This window comes from Phaenicophaeus curvirostris, chromosome Z (genome assembly GCF_032191515.1).
Source record: "Phaenicophaeus curvirostris isolate KB17595 chromosome Z, BPBGC_Pcur_1.0, whole genome shotgun sequence".
Taxonomy (NCBI): domain Eukaryota; kingdom Metazoa; phylum Chordata; class Aves; order Cuculiformes; family Cuculidae; genus Phaenicophaeus; species Phaenicophaeus curvirostris.
Window position 1 is genome coordinate 50,988,982 of NC_091431.1, and position 18,700 is coordinate 51,007,681.

The following is an 18,700-nucleotide window of genomic DNA, read 5'->3' on the forward strand; positions in this document are numbered from 1 at the left end:
TAGCTTAAATAGTACTAAGAAAATGCATTTAAAATTACTGTACAGAAGGGAAAAAATAATATTTTGGGATTTTTTTCTTTTTTGTTTTATTTCTTGAATATTTGACATTCGTATGCAGTTTGCACTTAAAACACTATCTAAAAATTAATGTCAGTTCTTTTGCAGACACAGATTTTAAATGGGAACTTGGCACATAAAAGCAGTGTGGTATCTGTGATTGCCCGCATTGCACATCTGTTTACTTTCATATTATTTCTCTGCATCTAATTAGACCTAAAGAAGAATCTTTGCCAAACACTTTTTTTTTTTTACATAACTGAACAGTAAATGTTGGATAAGGTCAGTGTTGAATACAGCCCTTTTAATATCTCTTTCTATTCTTTTTCCTTATGTATATATTTTACCCTTGGTGTATCTTCAACTCTACAAGAATCACTGTGATGAGAAGTACACCGGAGACAATTCACAGTCAGGTTTGAATACTATCATTTACCTCTTTACACCTCTGTGCTTCAGGTTTTGCCCAGTTGCTTTGCTGATATGAAATGTTGTCTTGCCTCTGTTGAGCCAGTGATCAGAGCAGATGGCCAGTGACAGGTGGCAGCTCCTCTGATGTTGCACCACAAATCAAATTCGTAACCATCATTAATGATTCAGTTCCCTGCGCAGAGCTCTTGCTGTGCATTCAGAGTTAAGATGTATTGCTCTTTGTTGTATTAAAACTCTGTGTCTGATCCTGAAGATGGTGTACCTTGGCGCTCCTTACTATTTGAAATTGATGTGGAACTGTGCTGATTTGTGCCAGCACACCTGCCCTAGTGTTCCCAAGTTCAGGACCTGTCAGAAGGCTGTTGGCTTGGCCCCGGCACAGGGCTAAGACAATTGCCTGTAGAGTCCAAGCTAGAGCTAGTCATGTCCAGTCAGCGCTGAATTGTTGCAGTGTGTTTGCACAACCTTTGCCCTGTGTCTCAGGCAGGTTTTCTCACTTGCAGACAGCATGTTCAAGCTCTCAGTAACTTCTGCAGATAGGTTTTGACTAAAGGGTGGAGCATAATGGGATACTCTCCTCTTCCAATGCTGTGCAATGTTTGAAATAACCATTTTTTCTGTAGAAGGCACTAAAGACCAGTTTTAAGCTTGTGATTCTAGTGAGCTGAGCCAGATGCAGAACTGCTGTCTTACTTCGAGGGAATAGGTTCTTGTGCCTCTCGGGCACCTGAAGCCCTTCCTGCTGTGAAACAGTGGACAACATTGCTGTGCAATGCTAGCCAGCTTCACGTGGGAAGAGGATACAACACACCAAGAGTGTGGAAAGTGACTGCTTGACATGCCTTACTTTTTCAAGTAGCCTAAGGATGTGTACAAGTGTTGAAGAACTTTGTGATGCCAAATAATAATGGGCAGGGGCGAGAAGAGATAATAAATGCAGTTTGCTGCTCCCATTACTGTTCCTGCCATCAGAACTGATACACCATGTGTTAACACTTGCTCCTGTGTACCTGTAATAAATGCAGTTTTCCTTTCTCACTCTTTCTTGCCTGCTAACAGGAGAAGGTGAGAATTACTGGTTAACATGTACTTACTAACTTATTAACATGTTATACAGATTATAGGGGGCATTTATGTTTCCTTATTACTGCTACAGATTTCAGCAAGACTGGGAAGCCACATCCCATGAAGCCATGTTGATGACTGCAGTGCAGTGAAAACTGGCAGCCTTAGTGTCATGTGTATGTGATGTAGGTTATCCTTCCCTGCAGTCCATGGTTGTGCTCCAAGAAAAAATTCCTAGAGCCATGGGCATATGCCAATATGTGATGGGAGTAGAAAACCAATCCATGTGTACCATGCTGTTTGTGATAGTGTGATTTGTAATGCTTCTAGATGGAGAGACATTCCACTCACCAGGTAAAGGAAGCTTTTTTATTTAGGCATTTAAATTTTCAGATTAAATTGTAGCATGGCACAGAGTAGCTTTTATGCACCTGTGACTCTCTAGGTGGCAGTAGCAAAGTTTTCTACTTGCTAGTTGGTATTAATTACAAGGAGAGTTGTCTTGTCTGCTACTGCCACTTGCAGCTAATACTATGTGTAAATGTTTGCTCCCACTCAAAGGCCTTATGTTAAAGTCCTCCAAATGTTAATGCACAAAAGTGATTTGAATGATGAATCTTATAAAATAAATAAAGAAAATAATTTAACATGCATTGGTTATTCCCTGCTCCTAGCTGCTGACAGAGGAAAATGCCTTCAGTTTCTCCAGTCTGGTCTACAACTAAATAAAAAGGCCCAAGCTGTCTTATAAATTTGTGGTAAAGAAAACTGTATCTCAGCCATTTTGAAGATGGATGTTTTTTCAGTCCTGAAGAACTGTATACTAACATGTTATATTGCTAAAAACAGACTGCATATTTTCTTGTAATACAGTTATGCCAATTGGTCCCTGTGTTGAGAATATCAATTGTATGACATTTACGATTCTTCATATGGTGGTTATCTCCTTTTTAAAGCTGCTGTGGTCTCTGATCCTTGAGTGGTGTTTCAGGTACTCTGGGAACAGGTATTACAGGCAGTCTTGCAAAGAGGTACATAGATGCATGGTTGCTGTTTTTTAAACATATGGGAGAGTGCAGACTGTAATGTTTTGGAGGAAAATAAAATTATAAAATTTTACCAAGTCTTTTTTTCATTTTCTTTCTTCTTTTTTTTTTCTTTGAGGCTCTTCTCAGGCATTTCATCCAGCTATTGCATTTGTTTGAATGTGATAATTTCTCTTGCTTTACAAAATGGCAGTTTCAAGAATGACAGCTTGGAGCATGGCTAACTTCCACAGAAACTTAATTACCTGCTTATAATCATTCCCTGCATGTTGGATTTCTCTTAAAACAGGATACAAACAATTATTGCAATTAAAAGTATGAGCTCTCTCAGCCTGAATAGTGTTCGGGTCAGAAAAGTACAGACTGAGACAGGATCTTTCTCACTTGGCTAAATTTCTAGGCACTAAAACTCAGGCTTGTGGCCAGTGGCAAGCAAAAGGGATTTGCAGGAGTGGTTCAACCCACCTGTCTTGAGACACCTCTCCTAAAGTAGAAACGTTGACAACTGCCTTAGACAAAGACAGCCTGGAAGACTGCTGCTTTTAGGCAGCTTAAGTTACGTGAATTGACTCCTCTTTTCCATTAGGTGTCTTGACGTCTTTGTGAAACAGCTTTCCAGGTAACTTCAGACAAGTTGCTGTGAATTGATAGACACTGAGTCCCTTGTTCTGACGTGCAGATATTACAATATTTCCCCACTTATGTGGCATCGTTAAGAAAATTTAATTAAATGTTCAGCATTTTAGATACAGGAGACTCTGTTGAGATCTTACTTGATGCATTTTTAAAGCTTTTGTTTTGTTTACAGAATCCCATTCATTCAAATACAAGAACAGAAGGAAAGAATCAACCGATGTCAAGTCAATAACATCTCAAAGTAGTGATGGTAAGAAAGTCAACTGTCAAGAATGATATTATAAATAAAGAGCAGATTTGCCCTAGGCAACAAAATGCGGAATGAAAGAGGACCTAGACAGTTTCACAGCTGAGATTATTCCATTTTTTTGTAACTGCTGTAAAATATCTTCATTCTGATTCACAAAACAGTGCCCCAGCATAAGTATCAGCATCACCATACAGTGCATACAGCATGGTGTTCCTTTGCAGAAAAGAGGAGTGCCTTTGCCATGGTATGGGGGCAGTCTGCTTGAGAGCGGTACTTCTGCTCCTGATCCTATTTATGACTACTTGCTGTGGCTGGAATGATTGTGGTAGAGATTTATTTTTTCCCTAGTACGTGCTGAAAAGAGCCACAGCTTGTGGGGAGTGGGAGTAGGTTTCATTAGAGAAGTTGTGTCACATAAATATGAGGAGCATACACACACGTACTCTCACAGAAGCTATTTCTGGCAGTGATCTGTTGCAAACGAAAAGTGGCGGGTTCTGGGCATGAAGTATAATATAGCTTAAGTATAGTTTCATTTCACTATAGCTTAAGTGATGGATAGACAGAAAAACTGACAGCAGAAATGAAGGATGGCTACAAAGGAGATAGGCAACTGTGCAAGACATTGAACAGTAAAGCAAGAACTTGCAGAAAGGAAGGTGCAGACGAAGTGGAAGATGAGGCTGGGTTCTGTCATGCTGTGACAGCCTTCTGCATTCTTTAAATTCTGTCATCTGATTTACACCCTGTGGCATGTAATGGTGCTCTCTTTAATGGCAGCTCCAAGTTTACAGTCCCAATGGTACCCTTCTATGGCAAGGATCCACTCAATGACAATAGAAGCTCCTATCACAAAGGTGAGTCCTGAGCCCTGCTTTTTCCACAAAGAATTTGGAGTTGCTGTCATAGGGAAGTACGTAGTTTGTGGCAGGACAGCCAGAGGTTTTCTGCACCTCCTATTTAATAAAATAGTTCAATATTTTTTCTTAATGCTTTCTGCTTCTCATTCCAAGTCCTAGTCATAAAGAAGAATGCTAAAACATGGGAAAGGTTGGCCTTGCTAGAAGCAGTGCTTCTGGCAGGAAGAGGGTCCTGCTGTGTTGGGCCAAGCATGTGTAGAAGGGCACCTGCTACCAGTTTCATCTTTGCTTTTGCCATTGATGTTGATAAGACAGCATGCGAAGGAGGGAGCACCTGCATCCTATTCTGTCCCTCAATTTTCTTGAAGTCTTTTCTTCACTATCAACTTTGTACAAACTTTTCTATCATGAACCAGCTGCACAATTACTTGTCCTGAACACCCGTGCGCCTGCCATCTCCCACTTTCCAACCTTCTTTTTTTCCTGTCTCCCCATCTTCTCTTGCTGGCATCAACCTCTTTACTTCCCAGCACCACTGTGCCTGATAGAGCAGCTGACTCCTTTCCATCTCCCCAACCATACCTGCAGGGAGGCCTGTAGTCCCCCTTAGCAGCTTCTGGTTGCTGGAGAAGACAGCACTGGGCTTTTCTTCCTCTTAGTCTTGTCAGTGCCAGGAGCAGTCATTTGTGCTGCTGTATCATTGCTGCACTCCCAGATTGCAGCTGGGAGACAAACTGGAAGGCAAAGAGTCATCTTCTCCCTTAACCACAGCCCAGCCATTGCTGCTCTCTACTCTTCATTTTCACATTGAGAAAATTAAGGCTTTACATCCAATATAAGGATATGAGAGTCACATACAGGAGTTTATTTGCTCTTTTTCCTTTGAGGATTCAATGATTGCTTCTGAGCAGCCCTGGCTATGCTGCAGGACTGGGACATGGCTAATTTTTGGTCTACACACCTGCAACTATTTCAGATATTTCACACCCTTTTATTTTCTCTTCCCAGGAGTTTGCCAGTTATAAATAACAGATGGATACCAGGGAATCAGAGCATAAATTTACATCTTCAGAGTTGTACTTAAAGAGCTGGGGGGAATGACATAGCATTTGCAAAATGGGAAGTAGCACTTCTCAAGCCAAGAACAAAAATTTTATAATAAGACAGGACAAAAGTGCCTTTCACTCTTCTTCCTTACTCTCCTTTCAGGTTATTAACATAATTAATGCTGCCCAGGAAAACAGCCCCATCACAGTAGCCGAAGCTTTGGACAGAGTTCTGGAAATCCTGCGCACAACAGAACTTTACTCCCCTCAGCTAGGTACCAAAGATGAAGATCCTCACACAAATGATCTTGTTGGAGGTCTCATGACTGTGAGTAAAATTAGTAAATATGAAATTACTGCCAGCATTGTCTTACATTAAAGTAGGATGCAAAAATTTCGCAAGCAAGGGGACTCACCAATTCATCACCATTTCACTTATTTTGGCCTTTCTATTAACACTAGGCAACAAGATGTAGTAAGACATGGACATGTCAGTCCATTGGGTCCATTTATCCTCATACATAGTGAATATGGTTACTACTAGAAACTGTATCATCTGATCTGACTTGTCTCAAGGATGTGCTTTTCAGACACCCCAAAAGCTTAAACGGAGTTAGAGGGATTGCCCTATAGCTGGTTGAGTCTAAGAGTGAGGTTACTTTAATCAGGTTCTGAGTTTGGCCCTGTAACAGCAGCAATATTTGCTGCCAGAGACAGACCACCTAGATTTCATCATGGTTCACCTCATTTTTTAATATACACTGAGATAATTCTTTCCAAAATAATAGAAAGAAAATGAAAAATAAGTGACAGTCGTTACTCTGAGTAGTGAAATCCTGCAGGCACCTTTCAAATGATCAAGCAGGACAATATACTGTGTAGTTAATATTATCCTTTTGAAGATCTCGTACTAGTATTCCTGTATCCTTTCACATCTGTTTTGAAATACTTCAACAAGGATGGTTCTTCCAGTGCTGTAATAGGAGCAGTGCATTTAGTACCCAGGAATGGTACCAAAAAATATGTGTATGTAGTGGTTTTGCAATTAATGTGCTTGGTTACTCTGCCTAAAACTTAATGATAAACTTGCTTTTTCAGGATGGTTTGAGAAGAATGTCAGGAACCGAATATGTGTTTTCTAAGAGTAAGCCACCACTTTAAACCTCCCTTTGCATATGTGACTTCTTTTGTAGACGCTAATGTCACAGAGCTCCAAGCTAAGTTTCAGTGTGATGTCTGCCTTTGGAAATGATTGTCTAAATGACTGCAGAATCAGTGCTAGACTGCCACCATTTTGAAGTTGAAGCAGGTTCAAATAACTGAAATAATATATTTCAAAATTTAGAAAGTCAAACTAGGAAAAATTAAATTTTCACTTAAACAAGTGTTCGCTGATCATTTTGGTTTATGTCCAAATCATCTGTAATAACATAAACCATACATAATATATGCTTTTACAGACTTCTTCTTCTTTCATGTAAGGTAAACATGCTGGTGAAGGGGCTGGAGAACAAGTCTTAGGAGGAGTGGCTGAAGGACCTGGGGTTGTTTAGCCTTGAGAAGGCTGAGGGGAGACCTTATTGCTCTTTACAAATACCTGAAAGGAGGTTGTAGAGAGGAGGGAGCTGGCCTCTTCTCCCAAATGACAGGGGACAGGACAAGAGGGAATGGCCTCAAGGTGCACCAGGAGAGGTTTAGACTGGATATCAGAAAAAAATTTTTTATGGAAAGGGTCATCAGGCACTGGAACAGGCTGCCCAGGGAGGTGGTTGAGTCACCATCCCTAGAGGTATTTAGAAGACAGGTAGACGAGGTGCTCAGGGACATGGTTTAGTGGCCAACATGAATAGTTGGACTCGATAATCCAAGAGGTCTTTTCCAACCTGGTGATTCTATGATTCTATGAAAAGTGTTCTTTTTCTTGACAAATGGTTGTTTTCTAAATGCAGTCCTGTATAAGTTGAAGGGAGGAAATAATCCAGGAATGTTGCAATTCCCAAATTCCGTTTCAACAGATGTGAACCTGAGCCATAGTCACCTTTCAGTGCCAAACACCATCAGTGATGTTTCACCCTGTATTGCACAGCTCCTAGATAATGAGGAAAGCTGGGACTTCAATATTTTTGAGTTGGAGGCTGCTACAAATAAAAGGTACTGGACTACTTTACCTGAATGCCCACAAAAAGGCTGTTAAGGAGTTGTAGCAGAAAGCTCTTCGTTCTGGAAAAACTGAAGCAAGAAACAGCAAATTTGTCAGAGCTGTCTTTATTTTGTGCATGTGTGTGTTTGTGTGTGTTGATACCACTTGTCCCATACAATAAGTCAGGCACACACCATGGTGGAGAGACATGCACGGGCAATGCAGAGTCCTGTGCAGACTGTTGTCTTTCATAAGAGTGCCTGCAGCCCTCCAGGATTGTTTTCCATACAACTTTAACCTTGCTTGACTTACATCCACTCTGTCCAGGTGACGTTACCTGGTGTTGTTATATGCTAGATGTCCCACAGGTGCTCCGTTTTGCTGCTGATGTGCAGTTGGTTGTGCTGGAAGAAGCAAGCCTTTCCCCTCCCTCTTTTAAGTCACCCTGTGATTTAGGAGGCTCTGAGGCAACTGTGGCTTTTGACTATAGGGATACAAAACTGGGATGGAGGGTGAACCAGTGATAGGACCAAGAGCCTGAGGTCACTGCTGGTAGGATTCAGGAAATACCACTTCTGTTTAGTCCAGCACATACCACTTGAAGCAAGAAAGTAACAGGCTTCTGCTTGAGAGTTCAGAAGTTCAGTTTTAGACATTAATTCCCTACACACACCCACAGTTATTATGTGCTGTCTGTAAGCATTTGCAATTCAAGGCCAGAGAGAGGAGGTACTAATGGCAGATTGCTGACTCAGTGCTAGAAAGTGATCAAGTCCTCCTAAAGCTTGAAGTGTTCATATGAAACCTGATGCTAAGAACTACTCCTAGAAGCATCAGTATACATTGCGTATTGCCAACTTCATATAGTCAAGGATGTAGAAATCTGGACCTTCTGAAGTCATAGGATTATTTGAAAAAGTAATATTTGATGTTTTTTAGTCTTAGGATTTGTTAGCCTTTAGGATGTGCTCATGTTTGAAGTATGCTTTTTCTCCTTGAAAAAAAAGAAAGATTTTTTTCATTGATTGTTGTATATTAAAAACAACTGAGCTTCTAAGAATTCTTTCTGAAGCCTCAAGAACTGGTGAAACTGTAGTGGAACTGCAGCAAGTTGTATTAAAATAATATCTGAATGGATGGTAGATGTAATAATCTGCAACAGTGGCCAGGCTTTTGAGAGGTTCTAGGTGGGCAATTTAAAACGTTTGATATTCCCACACACACCTTTTACTTTCAAAGTTTTGTTGGTTTCTTTGTCAAAACCATCACTCTTTAGAACACCAGAAGTTCCTATTTTACAGCAGTGCTTTTTTGTTCTATTATTTTTCAGGCCATTAGTGTATTTGGGCTTAAAAGTTTTTTCCCGATTCGGGGTTTCTGAGTTTTTAAACTGTTCAGAACGAACACTGCGAGCATGGCTGCAGGTGATTGAAGCCAACTACCACTCCTCCAATTCATACCACAACTCCACACACGCAGCGGATGTTCTGCATGCTACTGCCTTCTTTCTTGGGAATGAGAGAATTAAGGTATAACTATTACCTAGGAGTCCTTTGGGCTAGGATTTCAATGTTTTACTTTTTATTTGTCTCATTCAGAAATCAGATGTGCACTTAAGTAATGATCCTGGCTTCATGAAGTCACTCTGCCCTTGAAGTCTTTCCCTGTGATGCCTACGGGCCCACACAGTTTCTCTAAAGTCTGTTTATATGAGTAAAGAAATTACCTTCTTAAGTAGCAACAACGAGGCGGAAGAAACATGCCTCTCTTCTATCTCTTGGTAACTGATTGTTAGTAACAGCTCTTAATAAAGTTTTGCAAATGATTTGGAGAGGGAGGTACTAGTCTCTTCTCCCAGGTATTCAGTGACAGGATGCATGGGAATAGTTCAGAGCTGTACCTGGGGGAGTTTATACTGGTCATCGGGAAGTATTTCTTTACCAAGAAGGGTTGTCAAATACTAGAACAGGCTTCCTAGAGAGGTGGTCAATGCCCCAGGCCTCTCAGTGTTTAACACGTTTTAACTTTTAGTCAGTCCTGAAGTGATCAGACAGTTGGACTAGATGATTGTTGTAGGTCCCTTTCAACTGAAATATCATATCCTATTCTAAAACACAAAACCTCTGTAGGACCAGAGTAGATGCAGAGGCATTCAGGCAAACATACAAAGTTGAAGAACACCACTAGAGGAGCCAGTCAATGTTGGAAGATTTAATTCGAAGATATTGCTTATGTGATAGTGCAGTAAAAAGAAAAGAGGGTTTGGGCAAGAGTGGGAGGGAGAGTTATGGAGTAGGTAACCAGTGAGTGCAGTGAATGGAAGACAATTGCAAAGAGATAGAATCACTGCATTCAAGCTTACACTTGCATATTTGTGGGTATCTGGAAATTATGAGAAATTATTTACTGTAATTTTTCTCTCTTCCTGTAGGAAAGCCTTGACCATTTAGATGAGGTGGCTGCATTAATAGCTGCCACCATTCATGATGTAGACCACCCTGGACGGACCAACTCTTTCCTGTGCAATGCAGGCAGTGAATTAGCTGTCCTTTACAATGACACAGCTGTGTTAGAGAGTCATCACACAGCCCTGGCGTTCCAGCTTACAATTAAAGACAGCAAATGCAACATTTTCAAGAATATGGATAGGTGGGTCTGCTAGAGATGGGAAGTGTGCATGTATGGGTTGCTTGTTTGAGGATTTTAGTTTAGGGCACACTGAGAGCCTGCCTTCTAAACCAGAAAATATAAATTGAATAGAGACATTAATATTTAACCTCTTCTAGAGTCCTGTGTATACAGGGCTTTTTAAAAGGCTTTTATTTTCCTGCCTGACCTCCAATTTGTATCTTTGGAAGCATACAGAGATGTTTGATAATCTTTTATGGATTGCATTGGCATGGTTAATTGGCAGTCTAAAGACTGTGTCTTGAACCACTGCCTTCTCATTGCAGGAGCTTGGAAATTACTTTTTTGTGCTACAGATTTCCACCCAAGCAACCAGGCACTGCATGCTGTGTCTGTACATGGCCACATGCTTACTGGCACTGATGCCTTCACATGAGATGGAACGGGGTGGTAGCAGAGGGAGCTGAAACTCTGGTGAAGTTGGAGGCACCGTGCTGTTGGGCATGCATGTGGCCTGAGAGTTCCCATTGCATTAGCCGAGCTTTTGCAGAGACAGGGTAGGAGAAAAAGGGAAAGAGCCTGACCCCAAACAAGTAAGGAATTTGTTTTATCACCATAACACCGTTGTTTTTTGAAAAAAACTGAGATTTGAGTTCCAAGCTAACGTCCCATGGGATAGAAATGTATTGGAGCTATTCCTGGAGAAGGTGTCACAGTGTTACAGCATTATGAAATTTAATAATAAATTTTTATTGACTTCAGGGGATTGGTTTTCATTAGGCAAAAATAACAGGAATAAAAAAAAAAAAAGGCAATACAGCAATTTAGAGCTGGAGGAATCCAGAAAGGCATAATCTAGTCCATTCTTCCAACCCTAGACCATTCATAACTCTCAAGGTGCCGGTTCATGTGAATGAGCCTTCAAGCAGTGTTTTGCAGGACTGCGTAAGCGGGGACAAGGAGAGGACAGAGATCTGTCTGGCAGGATTGTAAGCAGGAAGTGTTTTTCTTTCCTAGAAATCACTACCGGACATTGCGCCAGGCCATTATTGATATGGTTTTGGCAACAGAGATGACAAAGCATTTTGAACATGTGAACAAATTTGTGAACAGCATCAACAAGTCAGTGGCATCTGAGGAGACCAGCTCATATGTAAGTGCTTGTAGGGCTTCATGCCTTCAGTTAAGTTCTTCCAAGATAACGTAAAGTAAACCTTTCATTCACATTGTATTAATATGCACTGCCCAAAGCACATAATTGTATTTGTGACCTCACACTACAGAGTGTGAAAAAATACTTCTATTTTCTTTTTTTCTATGCCCTTAGCTAATTTAAACACTTCATTTTATAACCCTTGGTTTCACAGCCATCTGGTGTTCACAAAGCGTGCAGGTGGATGCTTCTGTATATGCACAATTCTGCGAATGGAGCCAGGTTGGGACTTGTGCCTGCTGTCCTGCCTCCAAACAGTGAGGTTTGCCTCATCTCGGGATTATAACTGAGGAACCTGACCTGACGGGTTTGTAGTCTGGAGCCTTCAAGCCACAGAGAATAACTCAATTGCTTCCTGAGACCTCTCCACCTCATCCCCATTCCTTAAACGTCCGGGCATTTCATAGAGTCACAGAATCACTAGGTTGGAAAAGACCCACAGGATCATTGAGTCCAACCATTCCTATCAATCACTAAACCATGTCCAGCACCTCACCCACCTGTCTTTTAAATACCTCCAGGGAAGGTGACTCAACCACCTCCCTGGGCAGCCTGTGCCAGTGCCCGATGATCCTTTCTGTGAAGAATTTTTTTTCTGATGTCCAGCCTGAACCTCCCCTGGTGGAGCTTGAGGCCGTTCCCTCTTGCCCTATGCCCTGTCATTTGGGAGAAGAGGCCAGCACCCTCCTCTCTACAACCTCCTTTCAGGTAGTTATAGAGAGCAATAACGTCTCCCCTCAGTCTCCTCAAGGCTGAACAACCCCAGCTCCCTCAGCTGCTCCTCGTAGGACTTGTTCGCCCCTTCTCCAGCTTCGTTGCTCTTCTCTGGACTCGCTCCAGAGCCTCAACATCCTTCTTGTGGTGAGGGGCCCAGAACTGAACACAGTATTTGAGGTGCAGTCTCACCAGTGCCGAGTACAGAGGGAGAATAACCTCCCTGGACCTGCTGGTCATGCCGTTTCTGATACAAGCCAAGATGCCATTGGCCTTCTTGGCCACCTGGGCACACTGCTGGCTCATGTTCTGTCGCTGTCAACCAACACCCCCAGGTCCTTCTCCTCCTGGCAGCTTTCCAGCCAGACTTCTCCTAGTCTGTAGCTCTGAACAGGGTTGTTGTGCCCCAAGTGCAGGACCCGGCATTTGGCCTTGTTAAACCTCATGCCATTGGTCTCAGCCCAGTGGTCCAGCCTGTTCAGATCCCTTTGCAGAGCCTCCATACCCTCCAGCAGATCGACACTTCCACCCAGCTTAGTGTCGTCCACAAACTTGCTAAGGGTGCACTCAATGCCTTCATCCAGGTCATTGATAAAGACATTGAACAGGGCTGGACCCAGGACTGAGCCCTGGGGAACCCCACTTGTCACTGGCCTCCAGCTGGAGTTAACTCCATTTCCCACCACTCTCTGGGCCCGGCCATCCAACCAGTTTTCCACCCAGCAGAGCGGTCGCCTGTCCAGGCCAGAGGCTGACAGTTTCCTAGCAGAATGCTGTGAGAAACTGTGCCAAAGGCTTTACTGAAGTCCAGGAAGATACATCCACAGCCTTTCCCTCATCCAGTAGCTGAGTCACTTTGTCATAGGAGGCGAGCAGGTTTGTTTGGCAAGACCTGCCTTTTGTGAACCCGTGTTGACTGGGCCTGGTCACCCGGTTCTCTTGCATGTGCTTCACGATAGCACTCAAGATCACCTGCTCCATGACTTTCCCTGGCACTGAGGTCAGACTGACAGGCCTGTAGTTCCCTGGGTCCTCCCTGCAACCCTTCTTGTAGATGGGCACAACATCAGCCAGCCTCCAGTCCAGTGGGACTTCCCCAGTCTTCCAGGACTGTTGGAAGATGATGGAAAGGGGTTTGGCATGAACATCTGCCAGCTCCTTCAATATTCTTGGGTGGATCCCATCCGGCCCTATAGACTTGTGGGTGTCTAGCTAGGTAAGCAAGTCTCTAACCATCTCCTCTAGAATCATGGGAGCTGCTTCTCTAACTCTTGGGTATGTACACACAGGGAAGTATTTATTTATTCCCATCAATTTATTTATTCCTATCAAGAATAGTAGGAAGTATTTATTCTTATAAATTACGTACTCTAATGCTCCATCACCAGCCAGGGTATATTTCATAAGATACAACTCAGTTGCCCAGCCCAGGCCCCTCTTTACCTTCTCTTGTTGCCTTTTAAGGTTGTGCACTCAGTGACTGACAGGGTTCTCCAGGACAGTATCATTCACCTAAGCAAAAATCATCTCATCACATCATAGTAAAAATAGTGCTTTGCTAGAAACATTGACCAAAAAAGATCAGACCAAACTGAAGGTCAGTGATATTAAAAATAAAGAAATAGAAGTAGCTTCTGACAGTTCTCTTTAACTGGAGCTTTTGCACTGCAGACTGCCATGGGTGCAGAAACTAGTCAGGACTAGTAGAGTTTACTACTTTAGGGACAGCATTAAATAAGTTGAACTGATTTGCTTCTAGGGACTGCTGAGCTCCGTTTTCCCCACAGTTTGAGCTGGAAATGACAAATGCTGGCGAAATTCAGTGGCTCTGTAGACGCTTTGCACTGTACTTCCTAATACTTCCAAGTTCTTGAGGGCTCACTGGAAGGGTCTAATTAGTCTGATCATCTTCAGTGTCAGAAGTCCCACAGCATGGGGGGATGTGTTTTGGGCACTGCTGGGGCCCATATCACTGTTTCTGCACTCTGCTCTTAGCACAATGCCTGGCACTGTGTTTCATGGGTTTGCCCTCATGGCACAGGCTAAGCCAGGACAGTGGGGATCCAGAGGAAAGGAAGGTCCACATCAGTAGGTGGTGTATACCTACCCTCAGGTTTCTCTGTACTTAAATGTGGACCAGATAACAGCTTGTTCCACCAATTTGTAAAAGAGCCCTCTGAGGTGTCACTGGGAAATGTGGCTTGTTACAGTGCTTTACTTCTCCCTCTGACAGCTTAAGCACTTTTCTGAACTGTTTCCTCCATTTCTACCCTTTTAAAATCTCTTCAGTTTTCTGGCATCCCCTTACTGGCCTGTAGGATTTAGATTGACAGGCCTCACTGAAACCATGTTTTTTCCAAACTCTGAACACATTTCTGGGCATCTACCTTTTATCCCACGAATGCATTTGTTCCTGCACTTCCTATAGAGCTTTTAAATGTTCTCCAGACATTCTACTGCAATCATCCTTTCTGATTCATTTCCTTTGACTCACTCTCCTTTACAGCAGAGGCTATTTTAAAAATTGCAGGAGTTGGAGAGTAGCAAAAAATGGAGCACAGAACCATTTCTATAACAGACTTAGTTTTTTTCCCCAATATTAGGTAGTTCTGTTCCTTATTGTTAATAGTGGCTCTTTTTTTTTTTGATCGTGAACAGCAGTTAAGAAGCAGGGGTAATCTGGCAGTTTTTTGTTGGGCTACCCATGCTGAAAAAAAATTAACTGCTACACATAAAGTTAGAAGATTAATGCCGAATTGGCAAGAATCATTGCAAAATACCTCCCCATAAACCATGAAGACATTAATTTAGCTGTGGAGGTAAAAAGTATTTATGCTCAATTTTTTACTCCCAGTGAAGGGAGGCCATAATTACACAAATATATTATTTTGAGAATAGTGTTAATGCCATAGCGAGCTGAGGTAGAGTCTTTTTATTACTCAGTAAGGAGCATAATATACCTGTGCCTTTCTAAACTGCTCAAGACCCAGAATATGACACCACAGCAGACTTCCAACAATTACTGTGTCCATTCCACCTGCTCTCCAGAGCAGTCAATAAGCAGTTTGGTATTTTACTGCCTAGCAAGCATAAAACTTACTACAGTCAGTCTGCATTCCTGCATTTTTATTTTCACGCTGAGACTTCACCCTAGCTGGTAACTAAGACCAACAAGTATTCCACACCGACTGTTTCAAAATCCAGCACAAAGGTGGCATTTTTATCTGCAAACAAGCATACTGGAACTGAATGGCACAGACCTGCTTCTCTCCCTGTGAAAGAAACAGTCAGTTGTGCAAGTTAGTTCAGCCCCCTGGGCCTGTCTCAGTTTTCTCACCTGGGAATCAAAACTCGACTCTAGAAACAATAAAATGGAGCAGCTCCCTACCATCACCACTCTCAAATTTAAATGTTCAGCAGTGAGGATGGTTTATCAGCTTACAATTGATGGATTGTCCCCTACTTTCTGTCTCCATCCTGTTCCCAGAGGGTGAGGCTGGGATGCAAAGAAGGGTAACTCACCCTCACTGTTAAGGAGCCTGTGACTCCTATATTTCACAAACTTTGCTATTAATTCTAAAAATGACAATTGTCATAGGTAGTGGGGCTATCATTAGTTACTTAGCAAGGCTGCAGTTCTCAGACATTTCCTCCTGGAGAAATTCCTGGTGCGCTGCATTAAATTAGATGGTTTCAGGTTGGGTGCTCACTTATTGCTGAAGAGCAATATAGCTGATAATGACGCCCTCGCTCTTGCTAGCAGGAAGGCTGGCCATCCACCCCAGTAACCAGCTCTCTTTTACAGGGCGAAGGCAGCAACTGTGAATGTACAGCCAATGTAAAGAATTTTCCAGACATCCAGACACTGATCAAGCGCATGATGATCAAATGTGCAGATGTAGCAAATCCATGTCGCCCCCTAGAACTGTGTATTGAATGGGCAGGGAGGATTTCAGAGGAGTATTTTGCACAGGTATGTATGTTTTTATAATTTGACTATTATGTTATGTAAGCAAGTGCATAAGCTGGTTTTTTGTTCCACACAGCATCACCACAGAGTCCAGACATGTGGGGTTTGTCCCCATTCAGAATTGGATCCTCACTTCAGTGCAGAAGAATTCACCCCAGTCAAAGACAGTGAGTTTGCTTGCCATGAAGCTTGCAGCAGAGAATGGTGGAAAGGAGGTTTTACACTTCCAACTTTCTCTGTCTGGCCAAAACCAAAATTATTTAATTAGTCAATTTAATTGGCTGAAATTCAAGATTGTCACCATTCTAGCTTCTAGTCCCAATACCTTCCCTGAAGAGAACATGAAGATCCACATCTCACACTGCTCTCCATGAAACCATCATGCTGTCACTTTCTCTTCTAAGATGACATCTGAGCTACTGTCACAGCAGGCAGATGACATGGGTGGCCAGTACTTCAGGCATGTGGGCAATGTAAATGCTTATTACGCAGGATCTCTCTGGACAGAACTGGAAGCTCAACTTCCTTTCTTTATATTCAGTTTTTCTAACACAAATGCACCAGCTTCCCAAAAGTGAGACACTCTTCTAGTTCTTTATTTGAACAATTGAGAGATCCTTAGCTTTTATTTGCCACTAGTGGTGTGGAAATCAGCAGATACGACTGGAGAGACAAAAAGGCAGGCCTGCCTACCATCCAAATTCAGATCATGCATGTGATAGTTACCATTATTACTGAAAGAAAACAGTAGTCAGTGCCTGGGACATGTCTGAATTTCACTTTAATCATAGTGAATAAATACAGCCACTTCATAGGTAAGATCAACGATCAATTGGGCAGTATATCTCTAGCAGTCAAGGTATCGTGTGCTATCTTTAAGTTGCCAATGTTGGGCACTAGCCTACCTGCAGCAAGGTGAGGCGCTGAGAACTGTCCTGCTCTTCATTTACCTCATCTGGCAATCATGGGGACTGTTCTGCTGACAGTTCCAGCATTAAATTCTAAGACTGTTCAGGTAATTGGCTCCTCCACCATACCAAGTGCCAGCCCTCTCCCAGCTGTGGGCAAGGTTAAAGGGCTTAGCCTTACTTCTGTTCACTGTACAACCTAATACAGGCAGAGAAAGTAGCAACAGTAACATCCTTCATACTTAAAAGACAAAGGATTTGAAACAACCACTAGATATGTGGAAAACCATCCTCTGCTAAATGATTCTACAACCCCATTCTCCAGTTTTATCTGGTGTGCCCTAATCACCAGATAAAAGTGTTGCGTCTCACCAGAGCCAAGAGCAATCACGGCATTACAGTAACAGAATACTTGTGAAAAGGAAGAGACATTGATTTCAGTCCCTGTCCCAGAAGTAAAGCATATGAAATTGAGGCAGTTCACCTCAGGGTTTCTAAGGTTTGTCTCAAATTTCCTGCTGCAATTCATGTAATCCCCTGGCCTTTGCATGAAAACCAGCAAAAGTTCTAGGTGCTAACTAGAGTTTTATTTTCTTAGACTGATGAAGAGAAGAGACAGGGTCTGCCTGTTGTAATGCCAGTATTTGACAGAAACACCTGCAGCATCCCTAAGTCTCAAATATCCTTCATTGATTATTTTATAACAGATATGTTCGATGCATGGGATGGTAAGTACTTCTGTTTTTTTCTCCCTTGCTCTGAGGCAAAGATTTCCAGATTGAAATGAATAATCTCAAGATGGCCATGAGTCTGTATATTAGTCTGTATCTGTATATTAGCAGTACAGCATTGGACCTAAGCAATGATGCTGCTGAGGCCCATTGTACTGCACACACCACCAACTGTATGAAAGAAGCCTATGTAAAGAAGGAAGGAGTAATGACTTAAAGCTAAGATTTATTTTTTTTGTCTAGGTCTTTTTTTCCTTTATTAATTGATTTCTTCTGAGTCACAGAAACAGAGATCACAGTCTAGCATCATTTAATACAGTAGTCCTACTTTAAGAAAGGGACTTGCTTGAAGGAGAAACAGACTGAAAAATTTTTACCCCTTTTAGCATTAACGTACAGCTGAAGGAACAGAAGGGAGTAGAGAATCCCAGTTTCAGGGGTCAGGCTGTTCTTCTGCCCCTTCTGGATACATAGCACAGCTGTTCCTCCTCTACATTTCAGCATTTGCACATCTGCCTGTTTTGATGCAACACTTGGCTAATAACTACAAACACTGGAAAACACTGGATGAGCTGAAGTGCAAGAGTCTCAGGCCTCCATCAGAAAACAACAACTGACACTAAGGCAAGAAAAACAGACCTCTTGATCTACCAGTTTCACTGTGAATCACTTACTGACTTGGCTACAAGAGGGATGGTGTTTCTTTTCCAGTGAAATTAAGGCTGCATGGCAAGAAGGAAACATTTTATTAATCACTTTTAAACTTTTCTGAATCCTAAAGAAAAATGTTTTCAAAAAGGCTACATAATCCACAGATGAATAAGTGCTCTTTGAAAATAACATTTTATGGCAGAAAACATATTTCTGAAACTAATTTCTAATACTGAATATGGATTTGCCAAATCTTGTAATTGATACAATTGTATTCACTAACAATTCACACAACTTTCTTAGACAAATAATCTAGTCACTAATAGTGTAAGAATAGGTTAACAAGCATAAAA

The 18,700-nt window shown here is 42.1% G+C and overlaps 1 protein-coding gene across 1 annotated transcript in view; it reads left to right on the top strand.

The window, feature by feature from the left end:
- Nucleotides 1-18,652, top strand: part of PDE8B (phosphodiesterase 8B) — a 42,231-nt gene extending 23,579 nt beyond the window's left edge. Inside the window, exons 11-22 of the mRNA XM_069880750.1 lie at nt 431-473; nt 3,409-3,486; nt 4,267-4,343; nt 5,556-5,720; nt 6,491-6,536; nt 7,408-7,543; nt 8,863-9,061; nt 9,964-10,181; nt 11,178-11,313; nt 15,893-16,060; nt 17,564-17,693; nt 18,198-18,652. Of these exons, the coding sequence (XP_069736851.1) occupies nt 431-473; nt 3,409-3,486; nt 4,267-4,343; nt 5,556-5,720; nt 6,491-6,536; nt 7,408-7,543; nt 8,863-9,061; nt 9,964-10,181; nt 11,178-11,313; nt 15,893-16,060; nt 17,564-17,693; nt 18,198-18,313 (1,512 nt within the window). The 3' untranslated portion in view covers nt 18,314-18,652. The remainder of the gene's footprint in view (nt 1-430; nt 474-3,408; nt 3,487-4,266; nt 4,344-5,555; nt 5,721-6,490; nt 6,537-7,407; nt 7,544-8,862; nt 9,062-9,963; nt 10,182-11,177; nt 11,314-15,892; nt 16,061-17,563; nt 17,694-18,197) is intronic.
- Nucleotides 18,653-18,700: the final 48 nt, after the last annotated feature.